This window comes from Diabrotica undecimpunctata, chromosome 7 (assembly GCF_040954645.1).
Source record: "Diabrotica undecimpunctata isolate CICGRU chromosome 7, icDiaUnde3, whole genome shotgun sequence".
Taxonomy (NCBI): domain Eukaryota; kingdom Metazoa; phylum Arthropoda; class Insecta; order Coleoptera; family Chrysomelidae; genus Diabrotica; species Diabrotica undecimpunctata.
The window spans coordinates 52,647,995-52,672,421 of record NC_092809.1 but is presented as its reverse complement, the minus strand read 5'-3'; the positions used below and the strand labels follow the sequence as shown (position 1 = coordinate 52,672,421).

The window sequence follows — 24,427 nt, the reverse complement described above, 5'->3', positions numbered from 1 at the left end:
AAGTTTTAAACAATTATTTATTTTCATTGTTTTTATTTCTGATGCGTCTTTTTATTTATTATCCAAAGCTCTGAACCACTTGCAACAATATTGTCTATGATACTATATGTATCTTATATGTATCATCATTCGCCATTTTATGTTCACCCCTAAATATAGGCGTCCCGTAAATAATCCCATGACATCCGATCTTAAGCACCTTGAATCCAGTTGTGCTTGATTTACTTGATGTCGTCCTTGTTGGAGGACGTCCTCGATTACGAAAAGCATCGCATCTTGGTCTCCATTCTAAAATTGTTTTTGTTCATCTTTCATTTTTGACTTTGGCAACATTGGCCTGTTCAGTTTCATTTCGGCGATGTAATTTTTTTAAAGTAACGTTCGCGTTACAGTTCAGACAGGGCAAAAGTACTGTGGATCAGATCTTTACACTACGGAAAATACAGGCTAAAAGTAACAAATACAATGGAAATACAATGATTTTTTTTATTTAATTAAACAGGCTTTCGATTAAGTTAAAAGAAAGGAACTATTCACAGCACTGCAAAATATGGATGTTTATTCAACGCTTATTAGAATTATATAATTTACTCACTAAAGAACAGTGAATTATGTCAAGAAAAACAATAGTCTAAAAAAAAGCTTTAAGATCAAAAAAGAAGTGCGGTAGAGTGATCCATTATCATCTTTAATGTTTAGCAGAATATTAGAGAATGTTATAAAGGAAGCAAATATTAATTAAACAATCAATTGAACAGGTCTGATCTACCACAAAAATCATCAGTGCTTAGCACTTGCGGACGATTTGGTAATCTTGGCTACGGGCAACATAGTACTGCTGGAACCAGTCATAAAACGCGAAGAGAGGACAAAAAACAAAGATTTATATATAAATTAAACGAAGTATATGGATAGGACAAATAAGCAGTTAGTTCGAGGGTGGTACAAAACAATGACAACAGTAAAGAAGACATATATAAATTCGAAAAGATTTAAGTACTTAGGAAATATCTTTACAAGAGAACCTAACTCTGAAGAAGAAACACTGAAAAGAATTAATTATGTCAGGTAACTGCGCTATTAATGTTTTTAGTGGGTTGTTAAGAAGCAAAAATATATCTCAAAGAGCAAAACTAAGCACATACAAGACCGTAATTTGGCCGATAGTGACGTATGCTTCTGAAAAATAAGTCACAAAAAAACACAAAGAGTTGTTATCAGTTTGGAAGCAAAAAATACTGCGCAAAATTTTTGATGGAAAAACTTAACGGACAATGGATAAGAAAAACAAATAACGAACTAACGAAGCTCTATCAAGAACCCAACATAGTAACGGTACCAGAGTGGTACTATAGTGGTACTATATAGTGCATTGACTGGCAAAAGCAAAGAAAAAGTGCAGCGATGCTTACTCTTTCGAGGTTAAGTTGAAGCATCAAAGTTAAAATAGATATGAGAAGACATAATGTAACAAACTAAGAGTTTTGCAAAAGCAACTGACAAAAGGGAGTGAAAAAGAATAGTACTTCAAGCATGCTCAGAATTCCGTGGACAGCACACATATTTAACGAACGTCTGCTAATAACAGCTTGTTATTACGACGATAGACAACTCTTAAAAACAAGCACGGATACCAAGAAAAAAGGATTTATATCTCAGCAATGTGATCATCTCGACTATATAATGTTCTATAGTACACTGTGATGATTTTTAGGATATCCTGTTGGTTATATTTGGCATGCCCTTGTTTGCTTTTATTGGTACTTCTTCTTTGCATTAATTAAGGCGTCCACGAACGTTTAGTTAAACTGTTTTTATATTAGTTTTATTTTTCATGTCTTTCTGTAGGTTACTTTTATTTTTTCCTGGTGTGCCCTGTGCTAATAATCGCAGTGAAATTAATCCTAAAGATCCTAGTTAACGTATTTCTTCTTGCCTTCTTTACGTTCAAGACTATTTTCGCTCTAACCATTCAATGATAATTTTAGGTCAAAAATTGATTTATTACAGTTATGTTTTGCACAGAGTATAGTTGTTAGTTACCTATTGTATTGCGGTGTTAAATTTATCGTAAAACTATTCGTCTGTGTATGTTTTTGTATGTGCGTACACCTAAATATTCTTTAATCGAATTTCTTCGTTTACTATGTAAATAAGATATATAACACTTATGCTTTTTATTGGAAGTATATTTTTTGTGGGTGTTTTATTTAAATTATTATTTTAATGGAAATAAGCCACAGTAAAAGGTTAAAGTAAGTTTATTGACGTTTCAATTTCCACTTTGGAAATCGTTCTCAAAATACAAACATTAATAAATTAAACAAATTTTGTTTTTTGTTACTTAGTGAAGAATTCTTCTAATAATTTAATTTTACCTAACTCAATTAAATTAACAATTCAGACATATATTATATATTTTTAAGTAGACGACTTTAAAATGATATTGCCAATATTCCTGAGTTACGTTCCTGGGACGACTTTATTGTAAGACAGTTCATTAGATTACATTAAGTCAACTTTAACTTGAGAATATCCGTCAGAGCATGTAATTTGTCTTTAAAAAGACAACGACATCCCATGACGACAATAAAATTCTCCTGTTAGTGATTCCATAGGAAATGATGGGGAAAAAACCTCATAATACTATCCCGGCATGGTAAGTATTTGGTCTTACATATAGTTTACTCTCAATAAATTTTTATTAACTTTAATCTTCTTCTCATGGCTCCGTCTCCTTTCGAAGGTTGGCCATCCAAATAGCAATTGTAGTTTTGGAAACTGCTGCGCGAACCATCTCCTCAGTTCTTTCAGCCATGAGTTCTGGCGTCTTCCTACTGATCTTTTGCCCAGTACTTTTTCTTCCAGTATAATTAAAGTAATTCGTATCTTTCGCCTCTCAACATATGACCCAAGTATTGCATTTTCTTTAATTAACTTTAATAAACATTACAAATTCTGATTTTATATGTTTGTTATTTAAAATATACAAATAATGTATCCTCGATATATTACTGACTTACTAATACTGGTATTTTCCTTTTATTAACTTGTTTTTTTATATGGGTAACCAGATACTACTGCATGCTCCCGGATGAGATGGATGAGATGGAATTACTACGGAATCCATAAAACTGTTGGAAGATGATAACATCGATATGCTGGTAACAATTTTCAATGCCATATATAACACCTGCCAAATTCCAACGGATTAGCTTTATTCAACCTTTATAATGATCCTTAAATCACAAAGAGCGACAAACTGCAAAGACCACAGACTGATAAGGTTAATGAGCCATTTGCTTAAGGTGTTTCTTCGAATCCTTCACTCAAGAATGTTCAGAAAGCTGGAAGATCTAAGCGGTGAGACACAATTTGGTTTCAAGAGTGGACTTGGTACACGTGAAGCAGCTTTCTGCTTGAATACGCTTGTACAAAAGTGCATGGATCAACAAAAGGATATAATCATAATATTACTCGATTGTGAAAAAGCGTTTAACACCGTATAACATGACGCAATGATAAAAATGATACACAACGCTAACATTGACGAGAAATATATAAGAGTTATCCAGAATCTCTATTGGAATTAAAAAGCACGAGTCGGACTGAACAAATCAACCACCACAGAAGAAGTTAAAATTTTAAAAGGGGTGCCCAAGGGGTGTATTTTGTCACCTATGCTCTTAAATCTCTATGTGGAGATCATTTTTGGAGAGGCACTGGAAGGGTCTGAGTGACGAATAAAGGTAAACGGGTTCCTGATAAATAACATTCGTTACGCCGACGACACCGCGATAATAACAGACAACGAACATGATATGCAGTTGATGTTAAATAAAATAAACACCTTAGAAAAAATATATGGCTTGAAGATTAATGCTGGAAAAACTAAATGCATAGCAATAAGAAAAAACGCACTTTTAAGAATACAACTTCAAGTAGATGATGCTCCAATCGATCAAGTGAAAACATTTAAATACTTGGGAATAATGATGAATGACCAATGGGATCTTCAACAAGAAATAAAATGCCGTATTGAACAAACAAGACAAGCTTTTATCAAATTTAATTCGCTACTATGTAACCGCAATCTTTTCTTCAATATCCGCTACAGGATGGTTAAATGCTATGTATGGTCCATATTGTTATACGGCATGGAAACTTGGACGTTAAGAGTACCTTCCATTAATAAGTTGGAGGCCTTCGAAATGTGGACGTTGCGAAGAATGTTCCGCATACCATGGACAGATAGGGTGAGAAACGAGGAAGTCTTAAGAAAGGCAAATACTGAGAGAGAACTACTCAATTTGATATAGGTACGAAAAATTGAATACCTCGGCCATATTCTGAGAGGAACAAAATACGCAATCCCTCAACTAATCATCCAGGGAAAGATTGAAGGCAAGAGAGAAGTAGGTCGCAAACAAATGTCGTGGCTACGGAACATAAAGAACTGGACAGGCATAAATACCACTGGCGATCTTTTGCATGCCGCAAAAGACAGACGTCTGGCCTTAAGATAATTCGCCAACGCACTATAGGTGCACGGCACTATAAGAAGAAGAAGAAGAAGAAGGGTCTCATATCCAGTATCGTTCTTAGATATTAAAACATCCAGGAAAGGTAGTGTGTTATATTCCTTTTCTGAGGTAAATGTTATTGTCTCTTCTTAATCGTTTATATGATTCAGAAATGTATTCAACGACTCAAGGCCATATTGAGAATTCATCATCTACATATCTCCATTATACTGTGTTATTTAAATTTTGTTTAGAAATAATATTTGTTTCAAAATCTTCCATAAATATATCAGCTAATAATGGAGATAAGCTAGAGCCCATTGCTAGAAAAAAGTTTTGTTTATAGACTTAATTATTTAGTTGCAATCATTTCTATTTGCAAATGGTTGTATAATATAAAGTATCATTAATCTTTTCTTCATCTTTTTGCGTTATTCTAATAACCCAAGTATATCCCATTTTATATGCCTCAGCTCGTTTTCAAGTTCCACAAGTTATTCAATATACTGGTGTTATGTATTATCATTACCATTATCATATTATATGCTGTTAGTGAAGGTCGCTTGGTCAACTCCGGGAATTCTTAGCATCCTACATACTATGTATGTATGTCCCTCTACATCCGAGATTTCTACCAAAGCCTGGTTTGAAGAGACTGACGGAGACTAAGGGCCTTGCATTGTCATCGTTTCTTATTTTACGGCGATTCTTTTCCGTGTCTTTATCACACTAACCTGGGAGAGTTGGTAGAAGGCTGCTAGGATGGGTAAGAAAATTTGGCGTCATCGGCAAGGATGACAGGTTGAAACGTGGTACCCTCTCGGTTAAAGGAAGTGAGACGAACCACGGCTCATGACCCTGAAGTAGACCTAACTTTACCGGGATCGTAAAGTATATTTATAGTTTCCGTCAATATATACGAAATTTTGCCTGACGCTGGTAGGATCATTTAGTATTATAATAACAAACAACAGACCCTCCAGGAGCGGATTCGTTAAAATTAACAAAAAAGTTTAAGTACATACAATATTTTAATAGGGTTGGAATAATAAATATAAAATTAAATATCATATATTTAATACGTATTTATATCAATATAGTTATAGGTATGTTATTATGTACAGTGAATAAGAGAAATGAACAAATTAAGGAAAATAAGGTTAATAACAATAAAAGATTAAAAGAGTGGTAGCAAAAATCAGAATTAAAAAAGATAACATAATAAAATTAGAAACAATAACATAAAAAAATAAAATTTAAAGTTTAGACGAAAAAAACAAATTATTACAAATTACAACTCTATGTCACTATCGCTCTCATCTTCAGTAGAATCGTCATCATCTAATGTTATAATTATTGGTTTAATATCCATTATTGATGATCGCTTATTAATTTTCTTGTATCGAAAACCAATGTGATTCAAATACCTTGAAAAAATTGAAGGCAAATACGTAATAGAATAGTCTTTAACAAGTGGATCGTAGATCATACTAAGCTTTGCAACTAGGTTCTTTGAATATAAATTATAAACTGCTCTTCTAATTACCTCAGCGTCTCTTTCATTTACTGCTTTATATGTAGAAAAGTCAATCCGCTTTTTACGGGGTTGAATTCTATCTGTAACAATTTTCCACACTGTTGTATATGACATCCTTGTCAATCGAGATGTTGCCTTGATGAGAAATTTACCGTCTTCTGGATTTGGATTATCTTCTTTTACTGTTTGATAAACATTCCTAATAATTTCGTTGGCATTATCAGATAAATGTAAACTTATTTTACACTTAGCACTAGCTTCACCGATTCCTGACATTTTACTTGAAGAGTCGTGACCTAACAACCGATGTAAATGCAAGAAAATAACTGCCTGCATGTGCCAATGTCAAACCTAAATATGTTTGCCCCCTTTCATAATGTTTTATAAATTATGTTTTCTAGATAAATAAATGATACCTAATTATACCTAAATACCTATTAGCACGAGAATTATAATGTGTAAAGCTATAGAATAATAATAAGAGGTATACTTTATCTTTAATATACTTGCTGATGATTTTTTAATTTTCCTTTATTTAAAGATAGAAAACTTCATTATCGAAAAGTCCATTTTATTTAAAGTGAAAACGACATAAAACAGATAATATTCTAACTCCATAAAATTTAAGTAATGAGCCCGTTGAATATAAAAATTGTTTGTGATCTTAATAATAATTGATTCTAAGCAACTTAATATCAGATGGATATATCAGATAAGTAAGCAAAGATGACTAATTCGTGTATAGCAAAATTTTTTTTAATACGAAGCATTGTGTAAAAATTTTAATTTTATTAATTTATTTGCACTGATAGGTAACTAGTCAGTTTTGTAAATAATATAATGTCCGGTCCTAGTAAGCTGTTCCAAAACTATTGCTTCCCATTGCAAAGGATTAGGAATAGGTGTTGTTCATTATTATAATACTGCGGTCGACTGCGTCATCCCACCAGCCTCAGGCCAAATTTCTTAGATCTTGAACCAAACTATACTAACATTTAAGTAAACCGTGTTATTTGTTGAAGGTCTTTGACTAAAATAATATATAGTTATAGGATATAAAAAGTAAACAATATTTTATCAAATTATTTATTTATGAGTAGGTGAATGCAAATTTGTACTATCCAAACATGTTTCCGAAAGCCCATTCTTTTTATCCTCTTTAACTAGTTTATATTCAGGATCTATGAAAGCAACTACTCTGTAGCTAAGCAGTTCTGTCATTTTTGGATAAACCGATACTATAGCATAAGGATAACCAACACCTCCTGCTTGTACTACGGGTGTGTTATTACTCCGTCGATTGTCCACAACCTGAAAATTTTTAGTATTAAATAAGCATAATGTGTATAAGTGGGGTGACTTCTTCGGGTGACATTGGTGGATAATTTCTTATGGTACAGAGCATCTGAAAAAGTTATACAGAAATAATGTAGAAAGTGATATTCTCCCGTGGAGTTAAACATTTTGAACATTTACTTTAGACAAAAAGAGAAATCAAACTATTTCTACCTGGCGAAACCGAATTCAAATTTTTACCACCGTGCTTCCTAAAACTTGCGAAGCAAACAGCTTGATGAATTACTCGGTAAGGGAATCTAAAATTGCATTCCACATGCATTTTGACCATGATGAACGGCATGTGGAATAAATCTATCTAAAAAATCTAATACCGTCATTATGTTTTATGATTTACTTTAGACCTATTTCCTAGATTTTCTATTATTCCTATTTTCTAGATATTTAATCACAATAATTCTTTGGCTTAGGCGATAATATCTCCTCTTTTCTTATGCTGCCTCTACTTCAGCTAACCTTTCTAATCCAGTACACACACTGTTGATATTACCCAACTATACTAGTACTCACCCTCCTGCTCCAAGCATACACACTATCGCCCTCCTACTTCCAACTTTAATACCACATATAAATTTATCCCTAACTAACCCTCTCCCCATCCCGCAGAATTCTCCTTGGACCAAAACTTTACCGAAATTTCATGTGTCACTTACAAAGTTTAGTAAGGCAGAAACCAACCAGGATTTGATTAGGAAATCCTTACTAGAAATTCTTAATTTTAAGAAATTCGATCGGGTACTCTACACTGACGCATCAAAGAGCGAAACGGGGGTTGGTTCTGCGGTTACCACTACGGAAACAGTCGTTAGTTCATGTCAAATACCTGTCACATGCAGCGTTCACACTGGTGAACTGTATGCTATTTACCAAGCCTTCAAACTCTGTACATTACCCAATCAACATATTGCCATCTGTACAGACTCCCTTGCCTCTATCCAGTCCATCAATAATCTATTTACTAATCACCCTCTTGTAGAAAAAATCAATGACACTTACCAAAATCTTACCATCCACGACATCCATATCACTATCATATGGATTCCCTCCCACATCGGGATTATGGGTAACGACAACGCCGATCGCTTTGCCAAAGAAGCTGCTGTATCCAATTGTACACCACATAATATACAAATTGCCAGTGACCTAAAAACTAGTATAAAGAAACTCGTACGAAATTACTGGCAGAATCATTGGAAACAATCCACATTTTTACACCAAATAGATCAGACGATTGAGCGGTTCGTTATCCCTGGTATAACTAGAAATGAGATGGTTGTTGCTAGAAGATTGCGTATCGGTCACACCAGATTTACACATGATCACCTAATGAATTCTACACCTAAGCCAATCTGTCACTATTGCCAATCTCCACTAAGCTTTCTACACATCCTTGTGGACTGCCCTCATTACAATAAACGACGCCAAGAACTGGGCATAAAGGGCGACATCACAGATATATTATCGAACCAGAGCCAATTCATCACAGCTATCCAGTTCCTGAAGCTAAAAAACTTACTAAATAATATATAACTGTAGTATATTATAATATGTAATTGTACCTTATATATAATTGTATCCACGGTGCCTCGTGCTAATGGCCGAAGCTGTCACAAGCACGTTAAATTAAATAAAAAAAAATCACAATAATTGTTACATTTAATGAATATTGCTATAGTTTATAGTTTATATTAGTTATTTATTAAATTAAAATAATTTTGGTATATTATTACACAAGAATAAAATATTTCTACTCATACAAATTTAAGCTATTCCCGAAAAATTTGAAGAAAACTAAAAATATCTCGGAAAATAATAAGGTTAGGTAGAGAGAAAGATCATAAAAATAAGAGTAACAGAAATGAAATATTTTAACAAAACAAAATATGGGGTCGTATAGGGTGTCCCTAATTGGTACGGTATATCGAAAACTATATGAAATAGGAAAAAAGGTTTGAGATGCCATGACGTGTTTTCTCGTTATTGTAACGACTGTCCAATCAACTCAATACCTACCCACATCAGTGATATAGAGGGCGATTATTGAAAAATGTCGAAAACTAGAGGGTTAGGTATATGTTTCCTTTATTAAGAAACATTTTTAAAAACTTTGTTAGAACTTTTGACAGAAATATTATGGCAGGGTTCAGCGGTGTACAAAAAAGTTCTTTAGGGGATCTCTCTAAGAAAAAAAACCAACTTATGTTTTTTTTATATGGGATATCTTATATATTTTCACTTTTCTCATTTACATTAAACAGTTCGAATGTAATGCCCTGTGTCCGATTCTTCTCGATTCACAATGATAAAATAAAATGTTGAAGTCGTGGAGTAAAATATAGTTTTATTGACAGCTACTGCATTATTACAGTATAGTTGTTGTTGAGGTAAAAATTTGTAATAGGCTGCGTCCCAAACTAGTCGGAAAGCTATATTTATGATCTCACTAAAATGCTACGATTAATCAAATAAGTGTATTGCCCTCTGCATAGAACAAAATCCTTTAACTTTTGAAAGCTGGCAAATATAATTTGAACCAAAGAAAAGATTGCAAACATTTCTTCGCTAACTATAAGCCATTCTATAGTTTGCGTGAAGTTAAACAAACTAGTTTAGGTAATAATCGATAGTTTTTAAAGTTATACACGGTGAAACTATAAAAATTCAGGAAATTAAGATTAATATGAGATTAATATGAGTTATTTGGCCAATTTGCTATTGGACAACGTTTTTAATTCTCTATCACCTGATATGACATATTAAATATATATTTTCAATTGTTAAAGCTAATCTGCAAATAAAATATTTATAGTGGACTTCATGTTGAGTCTTTAAGTTTTTCTTGTTAACATTTTATTATGAGGATACTAATCCTCATCATAAAAGAGTAGTTGGGGCACTTGGACCTAAAAATTTTTTTATCTCAACAGCAGTGTAAGCTCCTCCTACTTTGACGTTATACATTACGTCGAAGGAATCTACATTGCTGACTGTCATAGTTCAATTATTATCCGTTAGTCAGCGCTAGTAATTAGTCGTTTATAATTTCACATTAGTTGACAAATTATTTAGACTGAAACCATTAGCCAACCGACAGCTGACGTAAAACAGGTGTGTAGGTGCGACATTTTAGGATGGGATTTAAGTTGTATTCTGACGTATGTATATCATTAAAATTGAGAAGGGATAGCGAATACGTTAAGATAGAAAAACATTGGTAACTTCATTAACCAAAAGGGCATTACATCATATCTCTGTTGGTATTTGTCCTATTGAAGCGTTTGATGTGTTAAATAAAAGGGGACAGGCTAACGATTATATTAAGATAGAAAAAAGAAACATGTAAAATACAAATAATTTAGAATGTGTTACTAAGTGTTGTTTTTTCTAAAAATGTCTTTAACGTGATATCAAGTGAACAATGTGTTTGCAGAATGGCTTTAACAACTTAAGTTAGATATATAACATATCATACCTGACATATCATATATCTATCAAATATTCCAACCAAGTTTTTTAAAAATTTTCTTATAAATTGGTATAATCCTGCCGTTTTTGACATTTTTCAATATTCGAAATTGTATCTCGCTAATATGGGCAGCTATTCATGATTTCATTAGACAATCGTTACTTTGATGAAAGAATAAACCCTGACATTTTATCTACTTATTTTCTATCTCCTCTAGTTTTCGGTATACCCTACAAAACATATCGATTTGGGACACCCTGTATACTTAAAAATATTAGAAAATCGTGATTTACTTTTGTTGCAGTTCATGCTGTAGACTAATATTTGTCAATAATTTACTTTAAACATACTTTTAAATTTTGAACATATTGTTTACCTTATTCTGTAAAATGAATAATTATTTATGAGTTTCTTCTTTATATACAAGGTGTTTCTTTCATACCGATTTAAAAACAACAATAGTCATAACTCGTTAAATATCCTATATAGTATTCAAACCCCCATATTATAAGAACAGGAATTATGAGGGCAACCTTAATAGTTATTAATAAGTAAAAAATAGTTATTAATCACCCTGTAGAATTCGGCATATTTTAAGCCCGTAGACTATCATTTCCTACATTATTATGTACATTTAAAGTGGGTGATCGACGTGCGAGCCATAATACCGCAGTTTTAAGAGGTTGACTGCCAAGCTGAAAATTCTAATTTTTCCTGTTGCGCCAAAGCAGTTACAAACTAAATTTTGTTATAAATTAAAAGAAAAAATTACGGCCAAAATTTAAAATCGGCTAAAATGACCGCTCTGGCGTAGGCGGACAAAATAACCTGTCTACGCTAGAGCGGTCAGCTGTAGCGGCCACCTCTATCCTTATGCTAAGGTAATAGTTCGCGCGTTTTAGCTAGTTAGTTAGTGTAGACTATTATTGCAAGGGTGTGGCATTATGTTTAGAAATCGGCGTACTTTACGTCTATTGAAATTAGCTGGAGAAATGCCTCAAACAGATGGTAATACCTGCATTATTTTATTGTTTTTCTGTAAATATAGGTTAGATTGTTTTATTTCAGAAGAGTCAGAAACAGATGACGACTTTGGTTCATTTAATTCTACAGATTTATATGTACCCCCAAGTTCGGAAGAAATGGACATATCATCTAATTCAGACGATGAGGAAAATATTAGTCCAAATAAAAAGAAAATGTGGTTTGATATAAACAAAACCACTGATACTTGTGAAGCTCAAGCAGGTCCATCAGGTATTGGTAATGGGGTAAATATCAATCCACTGACAACCGAACCGCTTAGAGATGTCACCAATATGTCCGACGATGAGTTACTACCAGAAAATAATGAGATTGGAAATGATCCAATGGTTGATAGAGGCGATTTTGTGATTGATCAACCAATTAGTAGCCCAGTTCCAACAGAATGTACAAATCCTGTTTAGTAATCACCAACAATTCGATTTTACTGAGACATGGGGCCTCAACCCAATTTATGCAGCAGCTATTTCTTTAGAACAAGTTTCACCGTCTACCTGTTTTTACGCATTTCTTGATAATGAAATAGTGGATATGATAGTCAATCAAACCAATTTATATGCAACACAGCAAGTGTTAGGAAATGATGTTTCACTGAATTCGAGGTTACACGCCTGGCAACCAACGAATAAAAAGGAGATGTATCAGTTCATCGGTTTTCTGGGTTACATGGGATTAGTTCAAATGCCTTCACTATCACATTACTGTAGCAGAAAACCCTTATTTCGTAATGATATTGCTTCAACTGCTATGAGTTGAAATCGCTTTGAGCTGTTGCTCAGAATTTGGCACTTTTCAAATAATGAAGAACGCGAAGAGGGAGATAGACTGCACAAAATTCAACCACTTGTCGACCTACTCTTAAGAAAATATCAAGACACATATACTCCAGGAGAAGTATTTTGTATCGATGAAAGTATTGTTCCCTTTCAAGGAAGATTAGTGATGAAGCAATACATGCCTCAAAAAACTCATAAATATGGTGTTAAAGTATTTAAGTTATGCTGTGGTAAAGGCTATACTTGGAATTTACAAATCTATGCTGGCAAAGAAAGAGACAGAGGAGCTTCAGTTCCTACCAAAGTCGTGATGAATTGGTCAAGAAACCTCCTGAATGCAGGTCGAACTGCCATTACTGATAATTATTACACCAGCCTTGAACTGGCTAATCGTCTACTAGACAACCGTACACATTTGATTGGAACTTTGAGATCAAATCGTAGAGGTAACCCAAAGGAGGTTTTGGATAAGACATTGAAGAAGGGCGAAACATTTTGCAAAGAAAATTCAAAAGGTTTATGTGTGATAAAGTGGCATGATAAACGCGATGTTCTTATTTTGTCTACTAAGCACACTGATAGTTGCTAACTTATTGAACGCCATTCAGGACCCATAAGAAAACCGGATGCTATAATTGATTACAATGCTGGGAAATCATCAATCGATTTGTCAGACCAGATGTCCAGCTATAATTCCGCTTTGCGTCGATCATTAAAATGGTATCGTAAAATCGCGATCGAACTTCTGCTAGGTACAACTATTGTAAACGGTTATATAGTATTCAAGACACTTTCTAATTCAAACATGACGATTACTAAATTCAGAGAAGAAATTGTATCTGACTTAGTCAAAGGTGGGCCCGTTTATGATCAAGTCGAACAGGCTGAAGATGAACCACTGCCACCAGCAACTACAAGAAAGACTTTACGAAATCATACATTGCTAAAAAAAGATGGAATTGCTAATTCTGTAAGGAAATACTGCAGAGGTTGCTACAAGAAAAAAACTACAGGAGAAATATCTAAAAACAAAGTAAAAAAAGTTACTACATATTGCACAGACTGCCAGGGGTATCCTCATTTTTGTCTGCCTTGTTTTAATTTCAAACATTTAAAAATGTAATGACTTTTAAAACCATGTTATTTTTTAATTATTTCAATAAAAACTTACTTATTTCTATCTAAAATCATTGATTTTTTACTTATAATGTACAATTTTTTTTTGTGGTATACACATATAATACATAGGGCATATGTAAGTAAATATATTTACTCACATATCCATACAGGCCAGGCGGTCATGTCGCCTATGCATTTTTAACGAAATCGGCGGTCATATACCCTTTACAGACACTTTTGTTAAACAATGCACGGCGGACAATATGACCGCCATGGCGTGAGTTACTAGAACTATGAGCGGGCATAATGACCGCTGTGGCAGTCAACCTGTTAAGAACGACGGTTTTACTCGCGGCTCGTTGGTGCTGATCGACTAGCGAGCAAAACGGTCATTGTCAACCGTCCACAGCTAACATATTGTGTTCAGACGAGCCAAGTAAAAAATAAAACAAACTGACGAGCCGCGAGCCAGGCTCTTAGGTATATAAAACCGCGGTATTGCAATGATACACTGACGAGCTTTACCGACGAGCCACAAAACCGCAGTTTTACTCGCCTGTCGATCATGGCCTTGTTATGCTTGCCTTTTCTACTTTGTAATGCCAAACTGAAGATTTCTTACTGTAAACTAAATAGTTCGTCTTCTTATTGATAAATATTATATCCACATTCATAGATTTTATGATGTCAACTTTAATGTTACGTTTTCTCAATTAAACATTTTCCCCCAGCAGGATTGAGAGAAACCTTCTTGTCGGTGTAAGTTGTTGTGAGTGGTTGCCTCCACCCATCTTTCTGTTAATAATTTAACTTTTTTATTGGAGGTTAACACAATACCATTCTTGATTACTATTATAAATAAATAAAAGAAAAAAAGTTTAACGGAAATAATACACTAGTGTATTTACTTACTGATATGCATGTTATAGGATTTTGTAACAAGCCATCATCTGGAATACGGACACAAATTATAGTTCCCACTACTGACGTTGATATTACTTTGTCGAACACAACTTCTACCCTAAAATGATGTATACAAACGTTACATTAATATTAAAGTAAAGAAATAATAAACATGGTTATGTCTTGGCTAAATAGTAAAGAACATGATGTTGATAAAAAAGGTATTTAGGCATCAAATTTATTACCGCAAAAATATTTTTAGGCCATAATAATGGAAGGACCTTCTCCAAAATCAAAAAAATTATACTGAAATGATTACAACTTCTGAGATAAAATATTAAACTGAGCCTCTGTTTGGATTTCCGGGTACGGACTATTTTAGAGGAAACACAATTACATATTAGAAATATCAGGATAGAGTTTTGGAATCTTGAAATTCTTGCAGGGAAGACTAGAAAGTTGCTAAATGCGCTTAAAATGAATAAGGAGAGTAAAAATTGCTTGCATCTTAAAGACGATGTGGAAAGGATAAATGGCGAATAACTAGATGAAGAATACAAATTTTGGTATGTAGGAAAAAGAAATAATGAAAATGCAGTCAGTTTTATTGTTAATAGAAAAATGTGAGATAACGCAATAAAAGTTGTGAGGAACAAGTTATAGAAAAAAGTGTGTAAAAATATTTTGCTTGATAAAAATGATTTTGCAAAAAACAATCTAACACAGCCTTGGACATTTGGACGAATACAAGGATATACGACTTAGGCATAGAAAAATTACTGAATAGGAACGTGAAATATATAAGGAATCAAAGGTAAACAAAATAAAATACTTCCAGAAATCAAAAGACTAGTCACAGATATAATAGTCTTAAGTGAAACACAAAGAGAATCTCAGGGAGAAGAAATAATAGGGACACATACATACATATGAAATAGGATTCGCAAAGATGAAAGAGCATCAAAAAGAATATAAATATTATTAAAAAATAAATAAAGAAAACCCACAGACCATAAGCGAAAGGAAGATTTTTTCAACTTACTAAAAAATGTATTATACAAGGCAAAGAAAAAATAAGATATTCTACTAATTAAAAATTTTAACAGCCACATAGAAATGGAAGATATTGTTACGAACATACTTTTGGCATGGCCCAGGTAACGGTTGCATTGCATCTCTAATACCCTTCGAAAACATTCGCGATGTATCGAGTGCGAGAGAGAATAGCCGGTCACGTAGGCGAATTAGAGGTGGACAACGCCAGAATATTCTAGAACATGGTAACTTTGTTATATATATGTAACGTTTTAGGAGTGAGTTAGTTGATAAGAGAGTACCGAACTGTAAACTTATAAATAAATATATGTATATAAATTCCACTTGAGAGTGGTACGGATGTACATCAAATGAACTTTTCAGAGCAGCCGTCTCAAAAGTTCGAATAGCTATGATGATTGCCGACCTCCGCCGCGGAGATGGCACTTGAAGAAGAATATAAATTCGAACCGCTCGTTTTATTTAATCTCGCTACAGTTGGTGTTACGGTGTGAGTAAAAAAGAAATAAATTCAGCAGTGACTTTTGAAAAAGACTTTTAAACTTTTGAAAAGTATTGTTCGTCGGGAACATCCGCGTAGATCGGTAGTGATCTTTGTACGAAAGAACATTTAAAAAGTACGTGTGTGCCTGACCAAAGATGCTGCTAGTACAACTCTCAGTAAAACAGTTGCGAGAGCAACTAGAAGAACGCGATGAAGATTGCAGCGGGTCCAAGAAGATCCTCCAAGATTGACTGAAGAATGTTCTTAACAAGAATGGAGATGACCCAGAGACATTCCAGTTTCAGTCAGCGGAAGAAGCAGTTTTAATGAAGATAGAAGAAACTTCTAAAAAAATTGAAGTAACTTTTAAAAAAATTGAAGAATCTTCTAAAACAACTGATAATAAATTCGAGACTGTTTCCAAAAGATTCGATGAAACGTCTCAAATGATAGAAGAAACTTCTAAAAAAAATGATAGTAAATTTGAAAACGTTTCGCAAAAAATTGAAGAATCTTCTCGAAAGAATGATGAAAGATTCAATGAAACGTCTCAAATTATTAAAGAAATAGCTAGACAAAATGACGAGAAATTTGAAAATGTGTCTAGAAGATTCGACGAGACTTCTCAAATAATTAAAGAAGTATGTAATCAAAACAATGAGAAATTTGAAGAAGTCTCAAGAACATTCGATAACATACAGAAAAATGTAAACAACGTAGAAGAGAAAATCAAACAGTTAGAGAGCATGATAACTAATACAAAAGTGCTACCACCAGTTAATACAATAGCCTTAGATCCGGTAGTGAAAGAAGAATCACCTAGAGACGAAATGACACATAATATGAGATTCAAATTGCCACCATTTGATGGAAAGTCTTCTTGGTCCATATACCTTAGACAATTTGAAGCTATTGTGACAGCCAATCATTGGACCGAACAAGAAAAAGCTGTTTCCTTGACTGCTGCTTTACGAGGTGATGCTGCAGATATCCTAAGGGTCAAGAAAAATGTTACCAGACCTTGTTTACCCGACTAGACAAACGTTATGGAGATGCCCATCTACAACAAGTCTACAAGGCGCAACTAAGAAGTAGAATTCAACGAGCAACTGAAAATTTGCAAGAGTTTGAAGCAGATGTTGCTCGTATAGTGCGGTTGGCTTATCCGGAGGTACCAGACAACATTTTAGAAGAAATTGCTGTAGATACCTGCGTCAATGGGTTAAAAGAAAGTGAATTACAGAAAGCTTTACGACTAGCAAGACCGAAAGTTCTAGATGAAGCGCTCGCTATTGCCTTGGAACATGAAACAGCTAGTCAAACTTCACGGAGTCATCGAGTAAGAACCATTGAAGAAGGCGACGAACCAAACGATGAACGTCTGGAAGAAATGGTACGAAAAGTAGTTCGTAACACGATGCCGAAGAGACGCGAGCCCAGATGTTGGAATTGCGGTGACGAAGGTCATATTCGCCGTAATTGCAAGAAAATTATACAACAGTCGGAAAACTAGAACGGGTCGACAACAAGGGGCAACTGCCGACCTCGAGAAACACAGCCCCCATAGTAACTGTGAACATTACGTCCTCAGGTGGAATTCATAGCTTGTACATAGAGGGTCGTATCAATAATAAATGTAGATCGTTTTTGGTAGATACAGGTGCAACGAGAACTATTGCACGGCCAGAAGTAGTACGAGGCCATCTTAAATTATTGCCTGCAACAGTAAAGCTTAGAACAGCAACTGGTGAGATAATTAATACATATGGCGAGGCTAATATGTCAGTATCCATTGGCCAGACCACAGTGAAACATACAGTATTAATTGCAGAGATCTCCGATGAGTTCATATTGGGGATGGATTTACTAAGGAAAGTTGGGGCTGTATTGGTGAGAATTCGAGATGTCGTTCCTGTAAGAGTTATGAATTTAAAGGGAACTGCTATTAAGTTAAGTAAAAGAACTTTGATCGGACAGTGTGTTCCCGTGGCTTCGATTTGTTCCATGAATACTAATGAGAAACCACCGTCGAAATCTAAGTATCCAAAGGAGCTTGTTGAGACGATGATTAAAACGTGCCAAGATCTTGATGATGAACGAACTAAAAAAGTAAAGTCTATGCTGATAGAATTTCAAGATGTTTTTGCCATGGATAAGAAGGACAATGGCAAAACAAGCATAGTAAAGCATAAAATTAATACCGAAGACGCTCAGCCAATCAGACAACAACCTAGACGACTTCCATTTTCGAAAAGAGATGAAGCCGAAGACATCATCAAAGATATGAACAAACAAGGGGTAATTGAACCATCAAACAGTCCATGGACATCACCAGTAGTCCTAGTAAAGAAGAAACATGGTTCAACACGTTTTTATATTGACTACCGACAGCTCAATGCAGTAACTAAAAAAGATAGTTATCCTTTGCCCAGAATAGACGATACTTTGGATACACTTTCTGGTTCTCGTTGGTTCTCCACACTCGATCTGAAAAGTGGATATTGGCAAGTAGACATGGAGCCAGCTGATCGTGAAAAAACCGCATTCTCGATAGGATCAGGGCTTTGGCAGTTCACAGTTATGCCCTTTGGTTTATGTAATGCCCCGGCCACATTTAAAAGATTAATGGATGCAGTTTTAAGAGGTCTAACATGGAAAACATGCCTGGTTTATTTGGATGATGTAATTGTAGTTGGAAGATCCTTCGATGAACATGCCAATAATCTAACAGAAGTCTTTCAACGATTGCGGGCGGCGAATCTGAAGTTGAGTCCGAAGAAATGTCACTTGTTTCGACGAGAAGTGAAGTACTTGGGACATATTGTAGCAAGTAATGGTGTAACAGCTGATCCTGAAAAACTTGCAGCAATTAAGGATTGGCCAGTACCAAGAGATAAACACGAAATTAGAAGTTTTCTTGGCCTATGTACATATTACCGCCGTTTTGTCAAAGGATTTGCCAATATCTCCAAGCCATTAACAAAGTTGACAGAAGAAGGCAAAGAATATACATGGAGCGAAGAGTGTCAAAGAGCTTTTGAACACTTACAAATGGCTCTGATCAGCGCACCGATTTTAAGCTACCCTAGACAGGCAGGAAAATTTGTGTTGGACACCGATGCAAGCAACAGTGCAATAGAAGCTGTTCTTTCCCAAATCAAAGATGGGCAGGAGAAAGTCATCGCTTACTTTAGCAAAGTCTTGTCAAAACCAGAAAGAAACTATTGCGTTACCAGAAGAGAATTGTTAGGCGTAGTGAAGGCTTGTGAGCATTTCCATAAATACTTGTATGGCAGAAAGTTTCTTCTTCGCACGGATCACGCTGCTCTAAAATGGCTCCTACATTTTCGTAATCCAAAAGGCCAGATGGCAAGATGGTTAGAACGATTACAAGAATATGATTACGAGATCGAACACAGGGCTGGCAGAGTTCATTCAAATGCTGATGCCCTTTCGAGACGGCCGTGCAGTGCAAATTGTAATCACTGTCTTAAATTAGAAGAACGACTTTGCCCCGTGAGACGAACCACCGTCATTAATGAGCAATGGCAGCCTCAACAGCTACAAGACGCTCAAGCAGATGATCCATGTATAGAAAGAGTATTGGATTGGATGCGTCGAAGTGAGAGACCTTCTTGGCAAGACATTAGTGTATGTAGTCCAGAAGTCAAGTATTACTGGAGCCAATGGAATTGCCTAGTGCTGAAAGATGATCTTCTGTATAGAACCTTTGAGAACGATGATGGTACAGAAACTAAGCTTCAGTTAATTGTACCTAAAAGTAAAGTGTCAGAAGTATTGCGTCAGTTGCATAACGGTGCATCAGGTGGACACTTTGGTATCACGAAGACTCTGCAAAAGGTTCGAGAACGGTTCTATTAGGTGAACTGTAAAGATGATGTAAGAAGATGGTGCCGGAAATGTGAACTGTGTGCAACCAGTTATGGTCCAGCTGGTAAAAAGAGGGCACCCATAAGACAGTACAATGTTGGTAGTCCTATGGAAAGAGCAATCGACATTGCAGGTCCACTTCCAGAGACAAATGATGGAAATAAATATATCCTGGTAGCCATGGATTATTTTACGAAATGGACTGAGGCTTATGCGATACCAAATCAAGAAGCTGCTACCGTTGCAGAGGTACTTGTTAAAGAATTCTTTAGCCGCTTTGGTGTTCCCTTGGAGATCCACTCCGACCAAGGGCGAAACTTCGAGTCAACCCTTTTCCAAAACGTTTGTAAATTGATTGGTGTCAATAAGACCAGAACGACACCCCTGCATCCTCAATCAGACGGAATGGTCGAGATAATGAACCGAACAATGGGTAAACACCTATCCAAGGTTGTATCAGAACATCAAAGAGATTGGGACCAGCATATTCATTTATTCCTAATGGCCTATCGCTCGGCCGTGAATGAAACTACAGGCCAGACTCCAACCTGCCTGATGTTAGGTCGTGAAGTTCGGTTGCCCTGCGACCTAGAGTTTGGCTGCAGACCTTCCGAAGAACATGTTGCAAGCGAAGATTATGTCGACCGCCTGAAGTTAAGAATGAACAACATTCATGAACTTGCTCGACAACACATCCAGATAGCCAGTGACAGAATGAAAGATCAATATTATTCTCGATGCAAGAGTGAAAGCTATGAAGTAGGTGATCTTGTTTGGCTTTATAATCCACAACGTCGTCGAGGCTTGTCTACCAAACTGCAAAGACAATGGGAAGGTCCATATGAAATTAAAAAGAAAATAAATGACGTAATATTCCGAATTAAGAAGTTGCCGAAAGGTAAACCAAAAGTAGTTCACATAAATCGTCTTGCACCATATGCTGGCTCAAATGAAACAGAAGAAGCACGAACCCTTCAACATGAGATCAAAGATGACCGGCGACCAAGCTTTAATGAATTTATGTCAAATTACGCAGAGAGAAAGAGTGCTAGATTCGGCGTGGCCACAGAAGTTCAGCAGGATCTTTTTAGTGTTCCGCATAACGTCTCTCTAGCCCACTGTGTTGCCCAAGATCTTGAGATGACTAACGGAATCTTATCCGTATTTTATAAGAAATTCGGTCGTTTGGACGAGTTAAAAAACCAGCAACCTAAAGTTGGAAGAGTACTGAGATTAGAAGATGGTTCTCGATCTTTGCTGTATATGGTGACCAGGAAGTCGTATACAGACAGGGCAAGCTACGAGGATATATGGCGTGCTCTAACTAATTTGAAGAAAATTGTGTGCAATTACGACATCAAGAATTTGACCTTACCCAAGATAGGCCATGCACTAGATAATCTGGACTGGAAGATTGTCAGAAGAATGCTTGAAGTGATCTTCCGAGACACCGGCGTACGAATTACTGTGTGTTGCATTAACCCGATGAGATCGTATCCTTCAAAGTCAGTAGACTGTTATTTCTTTCTAAAGGGTTCATGCAGAGCTGGAGAGTCCTGTAGATTCCGCCATCCTGTGCCTACCTATAGAGTTGCTGATCGGGACGATCAGATTTAAGAGGGGAGCAGTGTTACGAACATACTTTTGGCATGGCCCAGGTAACGGTTGCATTGCATCTCTAATACCCTTCGAAAACATTCGCGATGTATCGAGTGCGAGAGAGAATAGCCGGTCACGTAGGCGAATTAGAGGTGGGACAACGCCAGAATATTCTAGAACATGGTAACTTTGTTATATATATGTAACGTTTTAGGAGTGAGTTAGTTGATAAGAGAGTACCGAACTGTAAACTTATAAATAAATATATGTATATAAATTCGAACCGCTCGTTTTATTTAATCTCGCTACAATATGATATCGTACGACGAAATTAAAAACGACAATGGAAGTTGGCTAATTGAAATTTTGTAGAGAATACGATTTAATCATAAACAAGATTACATACATAGATACACATGGGATGAATCTAGTAGGAACCAAAGATCAACTATTGATTTGATAATAGTAAGAAAAACAATAATATAATATGTAAGAGTATACCGACATGCAGAATGTGCAAGTAACTACCAATTACTTGTAAAATTCATGTACACGGGAAGACGATAAAAATACAGAGAGAAGAGAAAATGCAAAAAATAGCAAATATGAAGTAGACATTCTACAACAATTTAGTATTCAAACGTTACATCAAAAATAGTCTATATATTGACTATCAAAAGACGAAAACTTAAGTACTAAGGCAATGTGATGAGAGGGAAGATACTCATTATTGTAACTTGTAACTATGTAACTTACTATGCAAGACAAAACTCAAAGAAAGCTAAATGTGGGAAGAGCAAGAATATCGTAGCAGGAATGTTTTGAATGCAGTAGTGATATTTAGAGCGGCAGTCAGCAGCAGCATAGTCATGATGATACATGACTATGTATCATCATGACTATGTGGTCCCAGAATAGACCGTCCCAGAAAAAGATGAAAGGATGATGTTGAAGCCGATTTATCTAGGATTTAAAACCTGCATATAGATATAAAACTTACATAAGAAATGCTGTAGAGGACAAAAACGCGAACTTAATATTGGAAAAAATTCGAAGAAGAAAAAAATATAAGGAGGTAGTGAATTTTGTGTGTATGATCCTCAAATCAATTTGGATGAGAATGAAAGAAAATCTTTATATGATTAATTAGCAGACATAACAAGTAATAATTCTAGAAAACAAGTTATAATGGGAGCTAATTTGAATACACATGTCATCCAATTCAAGTCAGGGTATAAAGCAGTACATGTAGAACTAGACTAAAAACGAAGGTAAAGATGATATGTTGGAATTAGCAACGGGATTAGAAAAGGCGATTAATAACACTTACAAATCGATTATTTTATGACAAGAAAAGAAGTTGTACTTGAAGATTTCAAGATAATATTGACACTGTAAGCCAACAATATACATTAGATATGCTGAACATGGAAGAAAAAAGCAAAAATAAACCAAAATATCAGAAACGACTGTAACAAACCATGTTGTAGATGTTTAAAGATAAGAAGGAAGACCTATTCAGAACATAAATATTACCAAAAATGTACTTACACATGAAAGAAAGTTTTAGTACAATATTATCAGAGTTAAAGCTATGAAAATACATCATGAAAAAATAAAAGAGAAACGAAAATAATATCAACATTAACAAGACAATAGGTCGGACACATATTTTTAAACCTCTTTAACCTTCTAACTCAAGTTTCTTCAGCGTTAACAACTACTTAGGTACCCGGTATTGAAGCCTTTACATATCCTTCAAAATATGATGTGGTTGAGTTAAGTCAGAAATTAAAAATTTTCTGGTGTCTCTGACTGGATCTAACACGGGATATTATGTTTGGGAAGCAGAGTGAGCTTAGTCTCTGAGTTACGGCCGCCACTTCTACGTTATTTAGGCCCCTGTATATCCTTTTTTCTGTACAGTGTTTATTTTAATAATTTATAATATTATTATTTTAGATCTTTTTGGTAATTATCTGTACACCACTTTGTACTTTCTCTTTTTGTGATTAATATCAAGTCATCTGCATACAATAGGCTACTTAAATTTATATTATCCTTTTTATGTAATAATGGTGTTAAAATTATCTTTAAATCATATATCAGTTAATCTATATGGCGTGGAATCCAACTTATCCAATATATAATAGTTTGTTTGTATAAAATGGCATGTTCGTTATCTGATAAGCAAAATATAAATATAAGGTATATAAGTATACACTCAACGTATTATTGCACAGGTATATAGAAAATAATGCGCATTTAAAATCACAGACTTAACAAATAGAGTTTTGATTATTAAAACCAAAAACTTACGCTCTACTGGTATCTGGACAATCTGTCAAGTCTTCGGATACTGCATTTTGAAACAAGATACAAACAAGAAGACAAAAAATATACATTTTACCGCCAACACCAATGTTAACTTTATGTACTATATGTTTTGTCTGTAGTATTCTACTAAATGTATTTATATGTTTCTGTGGCTAAAATGTAATATTTATACTTATCCGATAAGATTATTGAAATATGCAAGACAATTTATGAAAGCCGTTCCTTTAACAATTACTTAGTTTGCATTAGTGGCACTCCTCTTTAATATTTACTAGTTTATGTTGTACAAATTCCAGGAACACATTTACGAAAATAAATATTATTGTTACGAAATAT

At 34.9% G+C, this 24,427-nt stretch overlaps 1 protein-coding gene across 1 annotated transcript; it reads right to left on the bottom strand.

The window, feature by feature from the left end:
* Positions 1-7,130: 7,130 nt before the first annotated feature.
* Positions 7,131-24,232, bottom strand: LOC140445350 (uncharacterized). The gene is made up of 3 exons (XM_072537325.1): positions 24,074-24,232; positions 14,734-14,842; positions 7,131-7,371 (listed from the first exon to the last, which is right to left on the bottom strand). The coding sequence occupies exons 1-3, from the start codon at positions 24,157-24,159 to the stop codon at positions 7,147-7,149; spliced, it is 420 nt and encodes a 139-aa protein (XP_072393426.1). The 5' UTR covers positions 24,160-24,232; the 3' UTR covers positions 7,131-7,146.
* Between the last annotated feature and the right edge of the window lie 195 nt (positions 24,233-24,427).

Excerpts from the sequence above, each read along its gene's own strand:
- LOC140445350 (XM_072537325.1), bottom strand. The coding sequence starts at position 24,159 with ATGTATATTTTTTGTCTTCTTGTTTGTATCTTGTTTCAAAATGCAGTA. Across the intron at positions 14,843-24,073 it reads TGTCCAGATACCAGTAGAGC|GGTAGAAGTTGTGTTCGACA; the intron begins GTAAGTTTTTGG and ends ACATCATTTTAG. Across the intron at positions 7,372-14,733 it reads ATCCTATAACATGCATATCA|GTTGTGGACAATCGACGGAG; the intron begins GTAAGTAAATAC and ends AAAAATTTTCAG.